The 18,146-nt window shown below is 30.3% G+C and overlaps 1 protein-coding gene across 1 annotated transcript; it reads left to right on the top strand.

Moving 5' to 3' along the window:
• Positions 1-5,441: 5,441 nt before the first annotated feature.
• On the top strand, positions 5,442-15,739 carry LOC114273046 (uncharacterized). The gene is made up of 15 exons (XM_082906239.1): positions 5,442-5,613; positions 6,393-6,532; positions 6,666-6,777; positions 6,858-6,977; positions 9,283-9,387; positions 9,930-10,013; positions 10,096-10,211; positions 10,475-10,576; positions 10,678-10,791; positions 11,556-11,612; positions 13,050-13,116; positions 13,292-13,345; positions 13,756-13,830; positions 15,229-15,264; positions 15,427-15,739. Exons 2-15 carry the CDS (start codon positions 6,513-6,515, stop codon positions 15,517-15,519), a joined length of 1,155 nt encoding a protein of 384 aa, XP_082762365.1. The 5' UTR covers positions 5,442-5,613; positions 6,393-6,512; the 3' UTR covers positions 15,520-15,739.
• Positions 15,740-18,146: the final 2,407 nt, after the last annotated feature.

Below are 18,146 nucleotides of genomic sequence, written 5' to 3'. Positions count from 1 at the left end.
TCAAAGTGCATAACATGATAATGTTTTCCACCAATTACCAAATATTATGTCTCGTACCTCAATACAAAATTATGGGTCACACACTCTCTACCAATCACAGATCTTATAGGTACCACTTGACCATACTTCAATAGCACTAGATAACTTCTCCTAACTCAAGTAGGTAAGCTAATGTGAAATTTATTTTATTGTTTCAAGACTTAAAAACTTTATAACTTTTATTTACATTTATTTTTAATAAATTTATATTTCTGGAGTTTACGCAATGAGATCTATAAAATAAGATCAATAATGAATATAAAATCTTATAAACAAAATTTTTTTTAGTTGTACGGAATTGATAATTTCTTAGTTTGTAAAACTATTGTTAACACCATAAATCTGCAATTTTTATTATTATTTATTATTTATATAATTGCAGGACACGTGGTATCCTCTTATTCATTTTGAAGTTAAAAGAAGTTATAGAGATAATGGAGAATATGAAGGACAAAGTGGATGAGTGGGAGGACAAAGTGGATGAGTGGAAGGACACATGGCAAGACAAGAATGAAGATGGAAAAATGGGTAGTTACTAAGTAGTTATTGCTGTATTTTTTCTTCTATAAATAGCCATTAATGGCTACATTGTAAGAGATCCAGAATTCATAATCAAAGACACTTGATTTCAATATTTCTTGTTATTTTCCTTATCTTAGGAGTAGTTTAACATAGATTTATATTTCGAAGCATTTATTTTCAGCACTTTCATTTCGAAGCATTTTATGCACTTTCTTTTCGAAGCATAGGAGTAGAGGTAAGTAATTATTACTTTGATTGTTCACTCAATCATCTTTCTCTGTCCCTTTTTCTTCTTTTACTTTTTCTTTTCGCTACACTTGGCAAATTTGAAGTCCTCTTCGTTGAGGCAAAAGAACCGTCAACACAATCGCTTGATAATTGGCTTGAATTTAATCTGTAAGGATTTTTCAATCCTTGCTGGCACGCTCGCATTTATGATATTTTCCTTCGTAGGAAAAATAAGCCAACAACTATCCACTGAAACTTAAAACATTTTTAGTTTTTCACATTGTTCTATATAGGTGTTTCACCAACGGAGAAATTTTTCAGTTTGCTTAGTTCCGTAATTGAGATATTTCTCAAATTGTTTATTTATGTTTATATGTGAGAAAAATAATTTATTTGTTTAAAATTTTAATTCATGGTTAGAAATTGAAAAAATTGTAAATTGACTTTTTCCCAAATTTTTTAAATCGAGAAATTTCTTAATATTAGGAATCATATATTTTAGATGAATTTCATAGTTGCAATATAAAATTTTAATTTTTCAGTTTTATTTTCTCATTAATTTTTTTTTTCAATTTTGTATTAAAATTTCTGAGTTAACTCAACAAACTCTATATATATTTTATAATAAAAAGCTAAACCAAGTAAATATTACTATTAAAAATGGTCTAAATTGTAAATTATAATAAAAAATTATTTTTTATTTTTACATTTTTTAATTTAATATTTGTGTTGTTTGACAAATCTCGTTGTGTTGATTTTAAAAATGTAAATTTAATTTAAAAAATATATATATATATATATATATTGTAAAAATTATAATGTTTTAAAGTTTTAAAAATTAAAATAAATGTCATATCATCATACTCTTTTATCACAAATGATGAAAAATTATTATTTAAAAGATAATTTTGACTATTAAAAATTTAATGAGATTTTGACACACTTGTGTGTAAATGTCCCAAATTATTTTTTTTTCAATTTTCCTTTGGGATTGGTCTTGAAACAATGGGGTCTAATAATGTTCCATTTCTTGGTTTTATTAAGCAGTATTGCTACTATTAACCCTTACCTTGCTTTTTAGAACTCCCACCTCTTCCATTTTTTTTTAGTTTCAATTTTGCCCCAACCTAAAAGTTCACTTTTACCCTCTTCCCTAATCTTCTAACTCTAATTTAAATAATGGGGACCTTATCTAACATAAAACTCTTCTACTATCCAAAATTAGAGAGGGATGTTAGACTAAAATTTTTCCCCATATTATTTATAGGCAATGATGAATTTATTGAAGTTAAACAAAGGCTACTGCGACTTTTTTGATTTTATAAAATTCATTTTATTATATTAATATTATTTATTTTTAAATTACATAAATTCGGTCCCTTTAGCTTTTCTATTTTAAAAAAATTTAAATGATCCTCCCTTTATATTAATGTATATCCAACCCCTTTTTTTTTTTTTTTTTTTTTTTTTTTTTTTTTTTTTTAAAGATTTGATGAATGTCCAACTCTTAACTTTACTTTATTAATTGAAACATAATCATTATCACCTGACTTGATTCACGAAACCCAAGAAGAAAAATTTTGTTCAACGATAATTAATTGTGTTCCTTCGTTCGAATTTAAAAGTACGTAAATATTATCTATGCCTATTGAAAACATTATAATTTGTACATCAAATTATCATAATATTTATAATAAAAAAAAGAATAATTAAAGTCTCACAATATTTACATGTTGTTTAGGTGATTAGGTCCAATAGGACAAGGAAAATAATCACTACACATGTGTCGTGTAACTTAGCGTGAATACCCAAAAAAAAAAAAAAAAAAAAAAAAAGAAGAGCATAATTCTTTATATATATATATATATTTGACAAGTTTTCATTTCTTATACTAATAGAAATTGATGCTATAATATATTATTTATGTTTAAAAATTTGTTAGTGCTATATAAATTAAAAAATTTACCTAATAATGTGACATCTATCATATAATATAAAATAAATGTTACTTTAATTTTTAAAATTTTATTATTTCATAATATATCATTAGTAATTTTATTTATATAAAATTTATTACTTTTTACAACAATTTTATTGGTGGGAATATTTGTCACATCGTTTAAAGGAACCTCTTTATTAAAGGAAACAATAGTGTGGTGCATTGTGATTGGCTAGCGCTCTAGACAGGTTGTACATGAATAAAGAGGACATGTCAATTTTGGTGCCACCCTGTGGTTGGGGTATCAAAATTATATACTATCGACAGTAAAATATTTCATAGTTTGGTAAAGGAATTATATTAACAGTATACTATTTCAATGTTGTGCTGGCATTGCCTTATGTATGTTTGTGCATCAACAGGTAAGCCATCACAAAAATGTAAGTGAAGGAATATGCTACAATATGCATTCTTAAAAAGGTATATATGATATGTTTTTCATATTTTTTTATAAAATTTTATAACTTAAACACAAAATATCATAATTTTTTAACTACAAAAGTTATAAATTTTTTTATTAAAAAATATCATAACAAAATCTTAAAATGCCATAACAAAAATTACAAAATATCATAACATTATCATCCTTTATTTTAAGATGAACATCAGGAATTCGCTATTCATAACTTTACTACAAAACTTCATAACACATCATAAATAATCATAATATTTATCATAAAAAATCATAATTTTTTTATAATGTGCACCATTTAAAAGGTGCATATTGTAAATTTATCTGTAAGGGAAAGCAACTCAACCTATATATATTGTTTGATGCAATTTATAAATTGAGTTGTTTTGTAAGCTTATTTTTGTCTTTAGTGAATTTTATTTTTCAACTTTTGAATAAAAAATTACTTTTTGAGTTTGTTTAGAATAGGTGACCCTATTTTTTTTTAAATAGAAAAATTGAAAAACAATTATGTAAAAACAAAAAAAGAAGTGTAAAAACGTTAGAAAATACCACCAAATAATAGTCTGCTTTAATGATTGGTGGAGAAAATGGAGCGCAGAGAAGGAAAACTTAAAAAAATGAAATTCTCATGTTTTGGTTAACAAAATAGAACATAAACGAATTAGGATATAATTTTTTTCCTCATCACAACAAAAAAAACTTTATTGAGATTTGAAAGCACCATTGTCTTGACTCTTAAATTTGTTGAAATTGTTACAATTTTAAAAAATAAAAATATTTAAGAAAAACAAAAATGTATGAGTGGCTCTGTTTGCTTTAATTTTTCTCTAACAAAATAGAAAATAAATGATTTAGGATATAATTTTTTTCCTCATCACAACAAAAAAAACTTTATTGAGATTTGAAAGCACCTTTGTCTTGACTCTTAAAGTTGTAGAAATTGTTGCAATTTTAAAAAATAAAGATATTTAAAAAAAAAAAAACAAAAATGTAAGAGTGGCACTGTTTGCTTTAATTTTTTGGACTTGTTTTTTGATTTTTTTTTTTCAGAAAAACATTAGAAATTAGTTTGATAAAAACAAAAAAATAAAATAAAATACCAAACACTATTTATGAATTTTTGAAAACAACATAACTACCAATAATTAATCGATCAAAGAATCAATCACATCCTAATTTTGATCGTACATATCACATAGTGGATTTATCATAAAAAATACAATTTCATCTAAATTGTGTCATCTATATTTTTTGTGATCCATTCCATATCTATGAAATTTATTTAACACTCCAAAAAGAATTTTTATTTTATTTTATTAAAACGATAAGTATTTGTGATTTTTTCATTTTCTTATTAAATTATTATTATTATTTTTATCTATGAAACTTATTTAACACTCCAAAAAGTTTTTTTTATTATAATTAAAATGATAAGTGTTTGTATTTTTTTCATTTTCTTATTAAATTATTAGGGTAAATTACACTTTGCCCCTTTTATATTTGACTACTTTTCACTTTGGCCCTTCAAGTTTATTTTTTTCACTTTGGCTCTTCATGTTTCAAGTTTTTCTCACTTTACTTCTAAAGTAGAAATAACACATTATTAGTAACGTGACATAAAAATATTTTATTATATATGGCTCACACAACTAACATAAATTTAAATTATAATATAATAATATATTTTTGATATTATGGGACAATTATTCTATCTAATTTTGAAAAAAAACTTGAAATATGAAAGACCAAAGTAGAAAAAAATAAATTAAAAAAGCCAAAGTGAGAAAGCGGCCAAACATAAAGGGGCAAAATGTAATTTACCCAAATTATTATTATTCAGTATGCATGTTTTCATTTTTTGGAAAACACTTTTTAGAAAATTCAACTTTATTATTTTTTGTATTTTTTTTGTTTTTACTAATTTGTTTTAATATTTTAACATTTTTTTTTTCAATTTTTAGACACACTTGACATAAATACACTTAAAAAGTATAATTTTTGTAAAAAAATCTTTAAAAAATTCACTAAACATCAAAAATATAAAAAAATATGAAAATTCAATATATTTTTATATTTTTGTGTATTTATTAATTTTTTAAAATATTTAAAAAAATTACAAAAAATATAAAAAATTATAAAAAATATAAAAAATTATAAAAAATATTTACTAAAAAAAAAAACAAAAGACAAAAAATTAAATTCAAAAAATTAAAACAAAACACACTCATTATTAATTGTGAAAAGGGTAGTTTATTAATTGTGAGTAGGGTACTTTCGTCACCTTAAATTGGACGCAATATTCAGTTTTTGGCCGTAATAAAAACCAGATATTGGTACCGATCTCTAGAGAACAAGGCCTCTCTCTCGTTCTCTCGCTCTCTCGCTCTCTCGCTTGGTGTCGACGAAATCTGTAAGCTTCTCAATAATGTACCGATTATTACATATTTACTTATTTCTTTGTGTATTTTTTTCAAGAATCGAATTCGATTTGTTTAGGGATTGTGATTCATATGCAACAATTTTAGTCCGTATTAGCCATTAATTTGCTTCTATTTTGCAGTTTTTATGTCCTCAATTTCGTGTTCCTTTAGTGCAAAATTTTTAAATTGAATGTTATACAGTTTAAAATCACTGTAATACTGAACAAATATGAATGTAAAAATACTGTATTTTGGTGTCAATCGTCACTGCTATGTCTTGATGAACCCTTCTTCCCCGAGAAGACAACCCAAATCTTTTGAAGTTATTATACGATGCAGATCAGAGTATTTAAGTAAATAGAAAAATTTAATAAAGTGGAATAGTATTAATGCAATGCGAATCTTGGTTTAAACTTGCATAATTTTACTGGGTTTATAATTTTTTAAAAGAAAAAGAAAAAAAGGGAATAGCTTTTGCTGGGTTTTTAGGGTTTTATTTTTTTGGGTCGTGCTCACAAGCTGCAAAGCTGTAACCTACACAGAAAAGGAAAGGAAAGGAAAGGAAATTTATTTTTATTTTTAGGGTTTTATTTTGTGGGTTTATTAATTAGGTTATTTATTGCTTACATTGTAAAGTTGGGGGCAATTAATGAGAGAACAAGGCAGAAAGATTGCAGAAATCTTGATTTAAGATTATATACGGCTTTGCTTCAGATTCTTGTAGTTGTTGTTTATTATATATTGAATATTTCATGGATGTGTTTAACAGGAATTAGTATTTGGGAAAACCACAGTTGCTTTCTTGAAACTGGGTTTTTCTGTTTTAAGCTTCAAAAGTTGTAGATTTTTGCCTAGTGCATGACCTCTGAAGTTGAGTGACTTTTCCAAGATGGGGACCACATACCGCAGGTTTGTACAGATACATTCTCCCAAGCTTCATTTTGATGAGTTGCTAGTTAATTTGTGTAAGTAGGCTTTGAAGTACCCAAATGCGGTTTCTATTATGTGAAACCATGGTGATTAGTTTTCTCATTCTTTGCAGCGGAGTCTCTAAGAAATCAAGTGGCAGTGTCAGACTTGCAATGACTACTATTATGGGAATGGTCTTCGGATATTTTATTGGAGTTTCATTTCCATCGGTTTCTCTTACTAAGGTATGTTGGCTAATTCTGTGAATAAACCTGTGTTGCACAAGACACCTATCATCTATTTGATTCGTTGTGAAATCTCGCAGATTAACTTGCCTTCAAGCATTATATCATCTTTTGATGTAGCCTTCAAAGACGATCATCATAGATCTGTCAGTGACCACATACCTGAAAATCGTGTTTCAACTGATACTGCACCTCCAAAGGTACCTTTTCTTTGGTGATTTAGTTCTTCAAAATTTTCTTTTATTTCTTGCATCATAAATTCTGAAGCAGCTTCCATCTATAGGCCCAGCTATAATCCAGTGGTTTTTCTTTGTTTTCTTACGTAAGATATAGTCATTTGCCAACCAAAATGTAATACGCGAATTAGAAATACTCTCAAAAGTTGATGCCAAAAGTCAATTGATCTATGAATAGATTTGCTGAATCTCTAAATTATATTTCTGTTACAATCTCAAAACATAAATTCCGGATAACAGCACTGAAGTTTGGGGATGAATGCATTTTTAGATTTATTCTTGATGTTTTCATTAAGTTGCGCAATTATTGCTTCTTTGATTTTGTTTAGTTCTTCAACCTGATTTTGGACAGTTTCCCTCGTGATTGCTGCTTCCCTGCTTTAATTAAGTTCTCTTATCAATAAAAAGTAGAATGTTTGACTTGTAATGGTTATTTCTTGATTGAAACAACTAGGAAACTTACTTTAATAGATTGAAATTGGTGTTACATGGACTCTCTTATTTTTCTCTAAATACCTATGCCCACCTCATATGACATGGGTAAAGGTGTGAGATATATGTTGGATACCCTATTCAATTTAGACATTTGGATCTTTTAATTTTCTATGATGTTAAAAGAAGAAGAAATTCACATTTGCTAGTAAAGAAAAATCTCTTGCTCCTCACATAATGAGACATAGAAATTTTATATATTTTCTAAATCTTATTTAATTTCAAGCACATTTCTACATAATTTGCATTATCTTATCTAAGAATATTGTACAATGTGATACATATAAATATCCATGACACATCCTCATTCCCCTATCCAACTTTTAGATACATATCCTAATATACTACGATTTAGGCTTATCAAGGTTGGATGCGCTTGGACGCACATTGTCACCTGATACTCATACCAAAGTCCATGTATCATTTGAATTATTTGATTTTTTGAAATCCAAGTCTGGTTCTGTCATTTTTTTCCTAGCTCATGTAACATGTTGTCCCTTCTTTGAGATGGGAGGGTTTCATTTGTTCTTTTTGGTCTTTTCATTTGCAGATTTCTTAATATGTAATAAAGTCTCCTTTTTTCATTTTCAGATTTGAACAAAATTTTTCAAGAAAGAAATAAGTGAAGTAGCATAGCTACAACCATAGATTTATATGCTTGAATTTGTAATCTATGTATATGAGAAATCAAAGAGGGACTGTAATATTGTTTTACGAACTAATAACTAATAAGTAGCATAGACAAAAATATAGGACACAAAAATGATATGACATGATGAATGCAGTGATGCTACAAATTCTCAAATGTAGGATATGGAAATATCAGTGTTACCAAAAAATGTGAATACCTTAGCGAATATCGTTTTTGAACACATGTTCCAAAGCAGTAAATTTAGTGATCTGAAGCAATTCCAAATTTTTTCCCTAGTATATTTCCTTAAATGTTTCCTTAGGAGAAAAAACATCAAATGAACTAAAATCTAAGGGGAGTGAAGTTTTGATGAGGCAGAAAGTAAAAAATGGGTCATAATGCTCATACAAATGTTTTGCTACATGATTAATTCGGGGGAAAAAAAATTACATTTTGTTGGATGTGTAATAGTTAAAAGAACAATACTTTAGAAGTTGCTTAAATTCTTATATTGTAATTTATACAAGTCTACTCATATCGTACCACATTTTAGAGCATATGGCATTCTATGTTCCCGTTCCCGTTCTTGTTCAATGTTCTAGAACGATTCACGTTCCAGGTAAAATAGGGAAATATACACATACTATTTTTATATACATCAATTATACAAGACTTTGGTTGGTTTGGTTTATACATATTGTGCAATGTACCAGTGTATTACTTTGATCAATACTTTAAATCTCTATATTAAGACTTCATAATATGTGAGATGGAGTTTGATGAGTTCAATTTGATTGTTATATATTTTGGCCATTTAAAGAAAGAAATGTTGGACATTTTGGGCTGTATTGAGGAGTGTTAGGATGTGTAGTCAAAGTGTCCACTATAATTTATTGCTTAGTTGTGTACATGTCCATGAAGCATTGGACATGTCTCTACAACTGTGGTAGTGGTGTTGGTATCTGACAGGGACACAACAGCTTCTTGGATATGTCTGTGGTTCTTAGTTTGATGATTTGGCTTGATATTATGTTTATCTGTAGTATTGTTTTAGAACTTATCTGCAGTGTGTGTTTTAGCAAACCAAGAGTTATGTTCAATTTTTATTTGCGCTGATACATTTCTCTTGTTTGGTTTTCCTCCCAGATATATGTTCCAACAAATCCCCGTGGTGCAGAGTCATTACCTCCAGGAATCATAGAATCAAAGTCTGATTTTTATTTGCGAAGGTTATGGGGTGAACCTAGTGAGGTATGTGGTTCAACAAAATAACTGTATTGTGGTGCTGGAGCTTGCAATTATTTACCAATTTCAGATCGCTGGAGTTATCTATACTTGTTGTAATGTGTTATTTTTTTAACTCTTCAGGCTTGACTAGGCCTTTTATGATTTTGTAGTTCTATTAGAACATAGATTGCTCATGGTTTAATTTTCTTGTCAAATGTTTAAAGTTTATGAGTTCCACAGGCCTTTTTTAAGATTGTGTGGTACTTGTTTGTATGAAACTGTAATTTTCTGGTTTTGTTTGGTTTCTTCATTTTCCATGCCTGGATTATTAAAACGGTAGGTTTATCATTGTTGGAGACAAGAGGGTGATTGACCTTCTTCACTAGGAAAATGTTTTGCTGCATGCATTTTGAGCATGTTGACAACTGTGAGCACAGAAAGGACCTCACATCATAAAATACAAATTGTTATAAAATAAGTGCATGAAGAAAATGTTTCCTACTGCGACTGCGTTAGCTCCCCTTGTAACTCTGATTGTCTCATGAATAATGTTCTGAAATTTTCAGGATTTGAAAAAGAAGCCGAAATATTTGGTAACATTCACAGTTGGTTGGGATCAGAGGAACAATATTAATGCGGCAATTAATAAGGTTACTCACGGACCATCCTGTTACTTCTTTTTATTATTTTGCATGTATACTGAGGTCTGCATCTTATGTTATTTTTTGATAGTTTTCGGAGGATTTCCAAATATTGCTTTTTCATTATGATGGCCGGACAAGTGAATGGGATGAATTTGAGTGGTCACGGAGGGCAATTCATGTCAGTGTAAGAAAACAAACAAAATGGTAAGATTCTTTAGCATTCACGTAGTTTTGGTGTTCCACCACAGCATCTTTGAGGAAAAGACTATGGCAAGAAAGACACTAAAATGAGTTTTTATTAATATTGCATCCTTTTGTAGATTTAATCATTTAAGTGGTTGCGTTAATTATATAAAAAAAAAATCATTAAGTGACTGAATCATAAGATTTGCTACCAGTTGTATTGTCTTCTTGCTGATGTGAGAGTTTGTGGCCTCCTGTATCTATAAATTTTTAATCTTATGCAGGTGGTATGCAAAGCGGTTTATGCATCCTGATATTGTAGCAGCTTATGACTATATTTTCATCTGGGATGAAGATCTTGGAGTTGAACACTTCAATGGTGAAAAGTAAGTTTCTCTGCTTTGTTTCTTTCTTTTTCCATTTCCGCATTCATGTTTTCTGAAAATCCAGAATTTACATGTTCTTTTCATCTTGGCAAATCTACCAGGTTTATTCAACTAGTTAAGAAACATGGTCTGGAGATTTCGCAACCGGGTCTTGAGCCCAACAATGGACTAACATGGCAGATGACAAAAAGGAGGGGTGACAGAGAATTTCACAAGTACGCTCTACTGTTTCACTCTGAGATTACCCACCCCAACCACACAACACACAAAAAACGAAGTAAAATTTTCACCTCAGTTTGGTTTGATTTTCAAAAACTGTTTTAAATTTATTTTTTTTAAAAATAAAAAATTAATTTGGTATAAAAAAAATATTTCATTTTTATATTATCTTTTTGGAGGTTAGGAATAATTTTTAAAAATATCTTTGTTGTATTTATTTTTGTCAAAATAATTTCTATTTTTTCAAAAAAAAAAAAAAAAATCAGAAAGCTATTTCTGAAATTCAAACCAAGTAAGGCCTTCCCCTTCATATTTGATGTTTACATGGACTCTTTTGAATGCATGATGCATGCGTATGCCAGTCACACGACACTGGACAAGGAATAATTGTCTGTCATGTCTAGTTGTACATGCACCCACCAAGCATGTCTGGTAATTTAATTGTATAGTATAAATGTAAATTAATTCCTTTATTATGTTATTTTTGTGGCCCGGTTGCTTCCAAATGAGCGAATTGTCCATGTGTAATGCTCTATGCTACATAATAAAAGTACCATTTTGAATTTTATCTGTACCATGATGTCGTTTGACTTGGCAATTTGATAAATTCGACACTTACGACACATCCCCACATGTAGAACTTGCTCTCAAGTCCATGTAACAGGTGATATTGTTATATAGGCAATTGCTGTAACTCCTGTTTCAAAGCCACTCAATCTGTACAGTGTGTTCAGTTCTAAATGTCTGGATTGGTGGACAGGAATGCAGAAGAGAAACCAGGCTGGTGCAGTGACCCACATTTACCTCCATGTGCTGCGTAAGCTCTCTCTCTCTCTCTCTCTCTCTCTCATGCACACACACACACACATGTGCACTCAAACATGTATCTGCCTCAATTTGTTGAATAAGTTAATATTTGTTTTTTCTCTCCCTAGAAAAATCTCTAATCAAATCTGTTTATTCAGCTTGCCATGTTCACCAACTAAGAGCCTGCAATTATACTATGATTCTCTTACTTCGGAAAATCATGAAGTAGGATAAGGTTAATCTCAAACTAATTTTGTGGTCATGCATTTAAATCTGACTGTCAAATGGGTCAAAATTAAATATTCTGTTGCAATGCAGTATATTCTATTTAACCTTGAGTATCTTTTGGTGTTACTAACAGTCAAATTTACCATAGGTCAGGCTGTACACATGGAACACTTCTGGAAGATTGACTTCATATTTTCCTATTTCCTCTTTTGGTTTTCTTCTTTATGAAAGGAAATGTTAAATAAACAAACATTAAATTATAACTGAATATATAGAGGTTTCTAAGTGAAGGTTTGAGGATTTTTTAAGAATTTTATTTCTGAATGATCTATTTATTGAAAGAAAAGTACTCCTTTATTTAGAAATATCTCAACATACGAACAATTTGTTCAATGTAAGGCCAACCCTATCATACCCCACATTAGAGCATGTGGTGTACTACATTGGGAACATTGGATTTGTTTATTTGCTATGAAGCATAGGTACGGGTATGAGCACTAGTACGTCGATACAGTAAAATCTAAAAGAATATAGTACAGGTACGGCTTGGTACGTTTGTAAAAAAAATATTTATTTTTAATGTGGAGTAATGCAAAAATTAGTTAAATGTTTAATTTGTTAATATTCAATTTACAATTCACATTTAATGCCAAAAATAAAGGTATAAACAAAAATTAAATATCATTATATTAAATAACTTACAAATGATAGCTTAATTTTAAAATCATGCTAAGCATAAAATAAAAAAAAGAAGTCCAATGAAATTAATTTGACTTTTGTAGTAGAAGAAAATGCTGTTTCGACTGAGGTACGGTATGATTTGGGTATACTAGATACATCTTGGTATGCCAAAAATTAAGAAAATAAAATTTGAGCACATATTTCGTGTACCTGGTATGTGTATAGAACTTCCATATGAAGTACCAATATCCGGTATGGGTATGACATGTTTGTCGAAGTACCATGCTTCATAGGTAACTGCAAGAAATTGGAGACTTTGGGCAGCAAAATTTGCAAAATATTTAAAGTTATACAGATATGAACTCTGAAGAATTATCAATTAACATGCTAGATGATTCATCTAATGTGTGAATTTCTTGATACAAACCTTAATTCATCTGCAATACAAATGTACCTCATCCAGACCTTTAGCTAATTTTTTAATTTTATTTATTTATTTATATTTTTTGAACTTTTGAACTTCTTTGCATTTGTTCAGATTTGTGGAAATCATGGCCCCCGTGTTTTCTCGGGAAGCATGGCGCTGTGTTTGGCATATGATTCAGGTAATGTTTTAATTTTTGGGACTGCATATGTGAATTATGCATCTATGTTTTCTTATCTATTGAATTTTCCCATTCTGAGTGCTTTCAAGTTTTCTGCTGCTTAAATATATATATATATATATTTCCATTCTGAATTATGTATCTATGTTAACCTGTTTGTATAATATCATTGTAGAATGATTTGGTGCATGGATGGGGATTGGATTTTGCCCTTAGAAGATGTGTAGAGGTAGTTTCTCCCATGATTGCTGATATATACAAATGTTTCAGTTACATTCTTCAGAAAATGCATATGTGCAGTTATTTTTATTTTCAATTTTTTTTGGTTGGGTGGATGTGTGACAGATTGTGTCATGCAAACTGTTGGGCAAAAATTAACTAAAGAATGAACCTAGTGAGTAATAATTGTTTGTCTTGTAATTTTGGTTTAGCGAAAAAAAAAAAAAAAAAAAAAAAAAACACAATGCAGTTTTTTAGGTGGTAAATGTTATCTTAGTGAGAATAGCACATTTGTTTTGGGGCTTCTATGGATGCTTTTGACTGATAACAATGTGTGCATTTTATACAATATGGTCTTGTAGATTAGGACAGCAGCTTCTGTTCAGCACTAATCTATAATTACTTTTGTTTTGCCTGTAGCCTGCACATGAGAAAATTGGTGTGGTTGATTCACAGTGGATTGTCCATCAAGTAATTCCCTCCCTCGGGAACCAGGTGAGTCATCATTAGCTTGGATTGTTTAAGACAAATTTTCTAGGTCTTTTGCTTAGTGTTCCTTTGTGGATGATTATTCTAGAATGACTTGGTTCTTGCAAGCTTAATGTGATTCACATGACATAATTCTTCTCATGGCTGTACCTCTCCAAGGAATGGTATTGTCGAACGTAAAAAACACTGCATTGAGGTTTCTTTAGCCTTTATGACTCAAAAGCATGCTCCTAAGAAGTTGAGGTGGGATGCTATTTACATGTTTTGGAGACTCTTAGGCAAAAGCACCTAGGTGATTTCTTTTACTTTACATACTTGGAATATGCCATCTTTGAAACTCATCAAAGATGGAGGTTTTATAAGTCACATAACAAAATTCTCATTTTCTCTTTTACAATGATTCATGAACGTCTCTTTCAAGTTTCCCTAGTTCCGACTGAAGATCACAGTTTTGTTTTCTGATACTATATATATATATATATATAAAGTTCCTCTTAATTTTGTGTAAGTTTCTAATGAAATTCATTTGCTAGTATGCTTTTCAATTCCATTCATTCTTCTGCTTAGACCATTTACCACTTGTACTTTACTGTTTTGGCAACTATGGTGGGGAACAAAATAATACACATGCTGATGGGGGAAGGAAAAGTACCCAAAGTTGTTTTATGTTGCCTGTCAGTCTCTATGGAGGAGAAATTACTCTATTGAACAGAATGAGCATGGAGATGTAAATAAATCAAAGAATGAAGTTTAGTTGTACATGTTTTGATCTTGGACCTTATGTTCAACTTTAGTCGGCTACTTCTGATGTGGAAAGCTGTGATATGATGATAATTAATCAGTCAAGGCTCATGTACTGGTGTTCATAGGCAAGATTGATGGGTGTTTCCAAAGCTGAAGAGTATTTTAGGAAGCAAAAAACAAAATAATTTTTTTTCCTATACAACTTAGAAGTTAAAGCTTCTTCTTAATCAATTTAGTTTTACTTGGAATTGGAGGGATTTTTCCTCCATTTTTTTTTGAGGGGGGGGGGGGGGGGGGGGGGGGGGGGGGGGGGCGGCGGTTAGTGGTTTTAGGTCTATGCAGACGGGCAGTGTACAGGGTCATGAAGTTGATATGCAACGTGGCTCTGTTTTGTGTGAATTTTCTAAATAATTTTCTTTTTGTTTGTATTTTAACCCATGAGAAAAAGGTCTGCATATAGGCTTATAGCTGTAAAACTTTGCATTATTTGAAGATACTTTCCCTGTGGCGACATTTTTTTTTGTCTTCTGTCATTGTTTTGTTTTGAGCATCCCCAAGTAATTCTATTGCAGTACATTTGTTTCATTTTCATATATTTTCAATATCTTCATATTATTGTTCATTGGAACTCATGAATCTGAATGTTTCTGTGAAATTCAGGGCCAGACCGAGAATGGTAAACCTCCATGGCAGGGGGTATGTATATGCACACTGATTATTTGCAGCTGTTCAGAGTCTTTTTCTTTTAGTCCGTGTTAATTCTTTTGTTTTGAATTAAAGGAATATTTTTTTGAGTGGCACAAATTAATTAATCAGATTCTCTTAATTAAGTTTAATTCATTGTTAATTCAATTGTAGGTGAGAGATAGGTGCAGAAGCGAGTGGGCTCAGTTCCAAGATCGTCTTGCTGATGCAGACAAGGCATACCTTGCGCATATTGGAAAGGGTTAACTTTGACATATTCTCGGCACGTGAATGTCCTTGTACATGCTTCGTTTTTTCACTCTTTTTTTTTTTTCTTTTTCTTTCTTCTGTGTCTCGAGGGGTGTTTCATAGCCCAATTCTTTTACATGATGTTTTATATTTCAGGTAGGTGCCATAGCCACATTTCCTGTAGTCATAGACATATACACTCATATTAGAGAAAATTTTCACCCTTTTTGTGCAGAAATATGTGAAAACGTTTGTGTATTCTATCATGGTCTCTTTTGTCATCACAGCAGTGCCAGGATCAACTTCATATCTTCTGGTTTTTGACTTGTTTAAATAAATTCAAATTGGCATGAATGTGAGGATTGTTGCCCTAAATTTGGTTACTTGATTGTTTTGGGAAATTGGTAAAAAGTTAGCTTTTTGGCTTTTTTAGCTTATTTTGTCTTTTGTAAGTAAGTTATGTGAGAGGTGATATGACTCAAAATTAGTTTTTTACCAGTTTTCCAAAAGAGAAAGACAAACCACTTCTCAAACCCATTGAACCATTCTTACCTTTTGGGTTTGATGTTCTAAATTGAAAACTTGTTGACACAAATTTTGGATCTCTGGAGGGTGGGACATTTTTCATCATTACAATTAGGGATCCTGTGTAATTATTTTTTAATTTCTCCTTTTTAAAATTATTTGTTCTATTTTTCTGTTATTTTTTCAAAAAAAAGAGTATGGGTGATTGATGCATAAATTTTTCAAAAAAAAAGAGTATGGGTGATTGATGCATAAATCTCAAAAGGATAACTTGTGGGTCAAGTAATCCTAATTTTATTTTAATGAATGCAGAGGTCCCATTAAACGAGAAGTGACACATTTGTCCACGTCGGTTGTTTAAGGGTTGCTATTTAGGCTACGATATTCCATTGCCTATAAGGTAAAGGCATGTATACTTCTCACGTAATTTCATCTAGTCAAATAAAAAACAAATTATGATCAATAAAATATTTTTGCTTCTTATTTGAGGTAACCCAATCTTTTTGTTTATTATTTTGAAATCAATCTAATAATGAAAATTTTTAAAAAAAATCAGACTTTTAAATTGTAAAAATGAGATTGAGTTGAAATTAATAATTTTTAAAATTAATTTCATTTAATTTCAAAAAGACACTGTTGACCACTACACTACCTAATGAAATATTGCTATGTATGTAAAATTTATATTGAAATACGAAAGATATATACAACTGTATAGAAGAAAGAATATATAAAATTTGAATTAAAATTTTAACTTTTTTGCCATTATATGACAAACATCCATTACGTCGTTGTTGGTTGGACCTTTTTATGTATTGTTTTGTTTAACTAAATAAATTTTTGTAACAAATTAAAATGTTATTGATGATACTACAAGAGACTTGGACGGGTTGGACTGATCCACGGTTCTCCAACCGGTATCCGAGTGATCAAGCCCACCAGAGAACCTGCACAAGAGTTCAACGGGGAACGGGGAGTCCCCGAGTGAACCCTCCGACGAGCAAGTTAGAAAGAGAAGTAGATTGTAGAGATAGATTAGAGATAGAAAAGCTTAACATTCTTCTTGTCTTCAACGTCTGCTTATATCCTCTGGTAATCATTTCGTTGTCCCTTCCGACCTGTCACCTTGACCGAAAGTCTATGCTGTAGCTTCCCTTGTTCAGGGTGAGGGCGTGCCGTCCCGTCCCGTCAGAGAAGAGTTATCGCAATAAATACTGTAAGGGGGCCTCATTAATGGCGATGTGCCGTGGCAATAACTTTGCAGATCTTTGTCTGCTGATGTGGCTTGCCCTTCTCTTGCCATGTGTCTTGATGTCATTGGTTCTTATTACTACATGGGGGCTTCAACAGTGCTAGACTCTAGTATTTGGGATATGTATTGGACCCTAAATGGGCTATAACCTTTATGGGCCTACTCATGTCAGTTATGACACTTTGCAATAGTAATAATATTTAGACAGAAGCTAGAATGTACTCTTTGGTTCCATTTGGGAAGATGGTTTATGGACTTTTTTGACTATTTTAGCTGCAAAAGACAAAATAGGCTATTTTAGCCACAATAAATAAAACATCACATCAAACCCATAATTATTACGCTATTCTCTCACAAAAAAAGTCAAAACAGCCAAAAAGTCATTCTCAAACCAAGCTTTTTAGCCCAGGCTAAAAGAGCCAAAAAAGTCAAAATGTCAAAAAGCCAACCCACTTTCCAAACGAAACCTTTAAAAGGATGCATATGATATGCCTTTTTTTTTAAAAAAAAATATAATTTCATAACATAAACTACAAAATGTTATAACTTTTTGTCACAAAATTTCATAATTTTTCTCGTCACTAAATATTAAAACAAAAATCACGTAGTGTCGTAATTTTATCATTCGTAATATTAGAGTATACACCATAAATTCGCTATTTCAACTTTATCACAAAGTGACAAAACTCATACTACAAATATTCATAACTTTCACCACAAAAAACTCATACATTTTTTATGATGTGTCCATCCTTAAAGGTGCAGAATTTAAACTTTTCTTAATAGTTAAAATGGAAAAATGAAGGGATTTTTATTTATCAGGATAAATTATATTGACACCTTTTAAGATTTGTCTTTAATATAAGTA

The sequence above is a fragment of the Camellia sinensis genome, chromosome 14 (assembly GCF_055761805.1).
Source record: "Camellia sinensis isolate YWXY chromosome 14, ASM5576180v1, whole genome shotgun sequence".
Classification (NCBI taxonomy): domain Eukaryota; kingdom Viridiplantae; phylum Streptophyta; class Magnoliopsida; order Ericales; family Theaceae; genus Camellia; species Camellia sinensis.
The sequence above is the reverse complement of the archived record's forward strand: the minus strand, read 5'-3'. Positions and strand labels throughout refer to the sequence as shown.

Bases quoted from the DNA above. Each gene is read 5' to 3' on its own strand.
- LOC114273046 (XM_082906239.1), top strand. From the start codon at position 6,513: ATGGGGACCACATACCGCAG. The intron at 10,212-10,474 runs GTAAGATTCTTT...AATCTTATGCAG, and splicing joins GTAAGAAAACAAACAAAATG to GTGGTATGCAAAGCGGTTTA. The intron at 10,577-10,677 runs GTAAGTTTCTCT...CAAATCTACCAG, and splicing joins GAACACTTCAATGGTGAAAA to GTTTATTCAACTAGTTAAGA.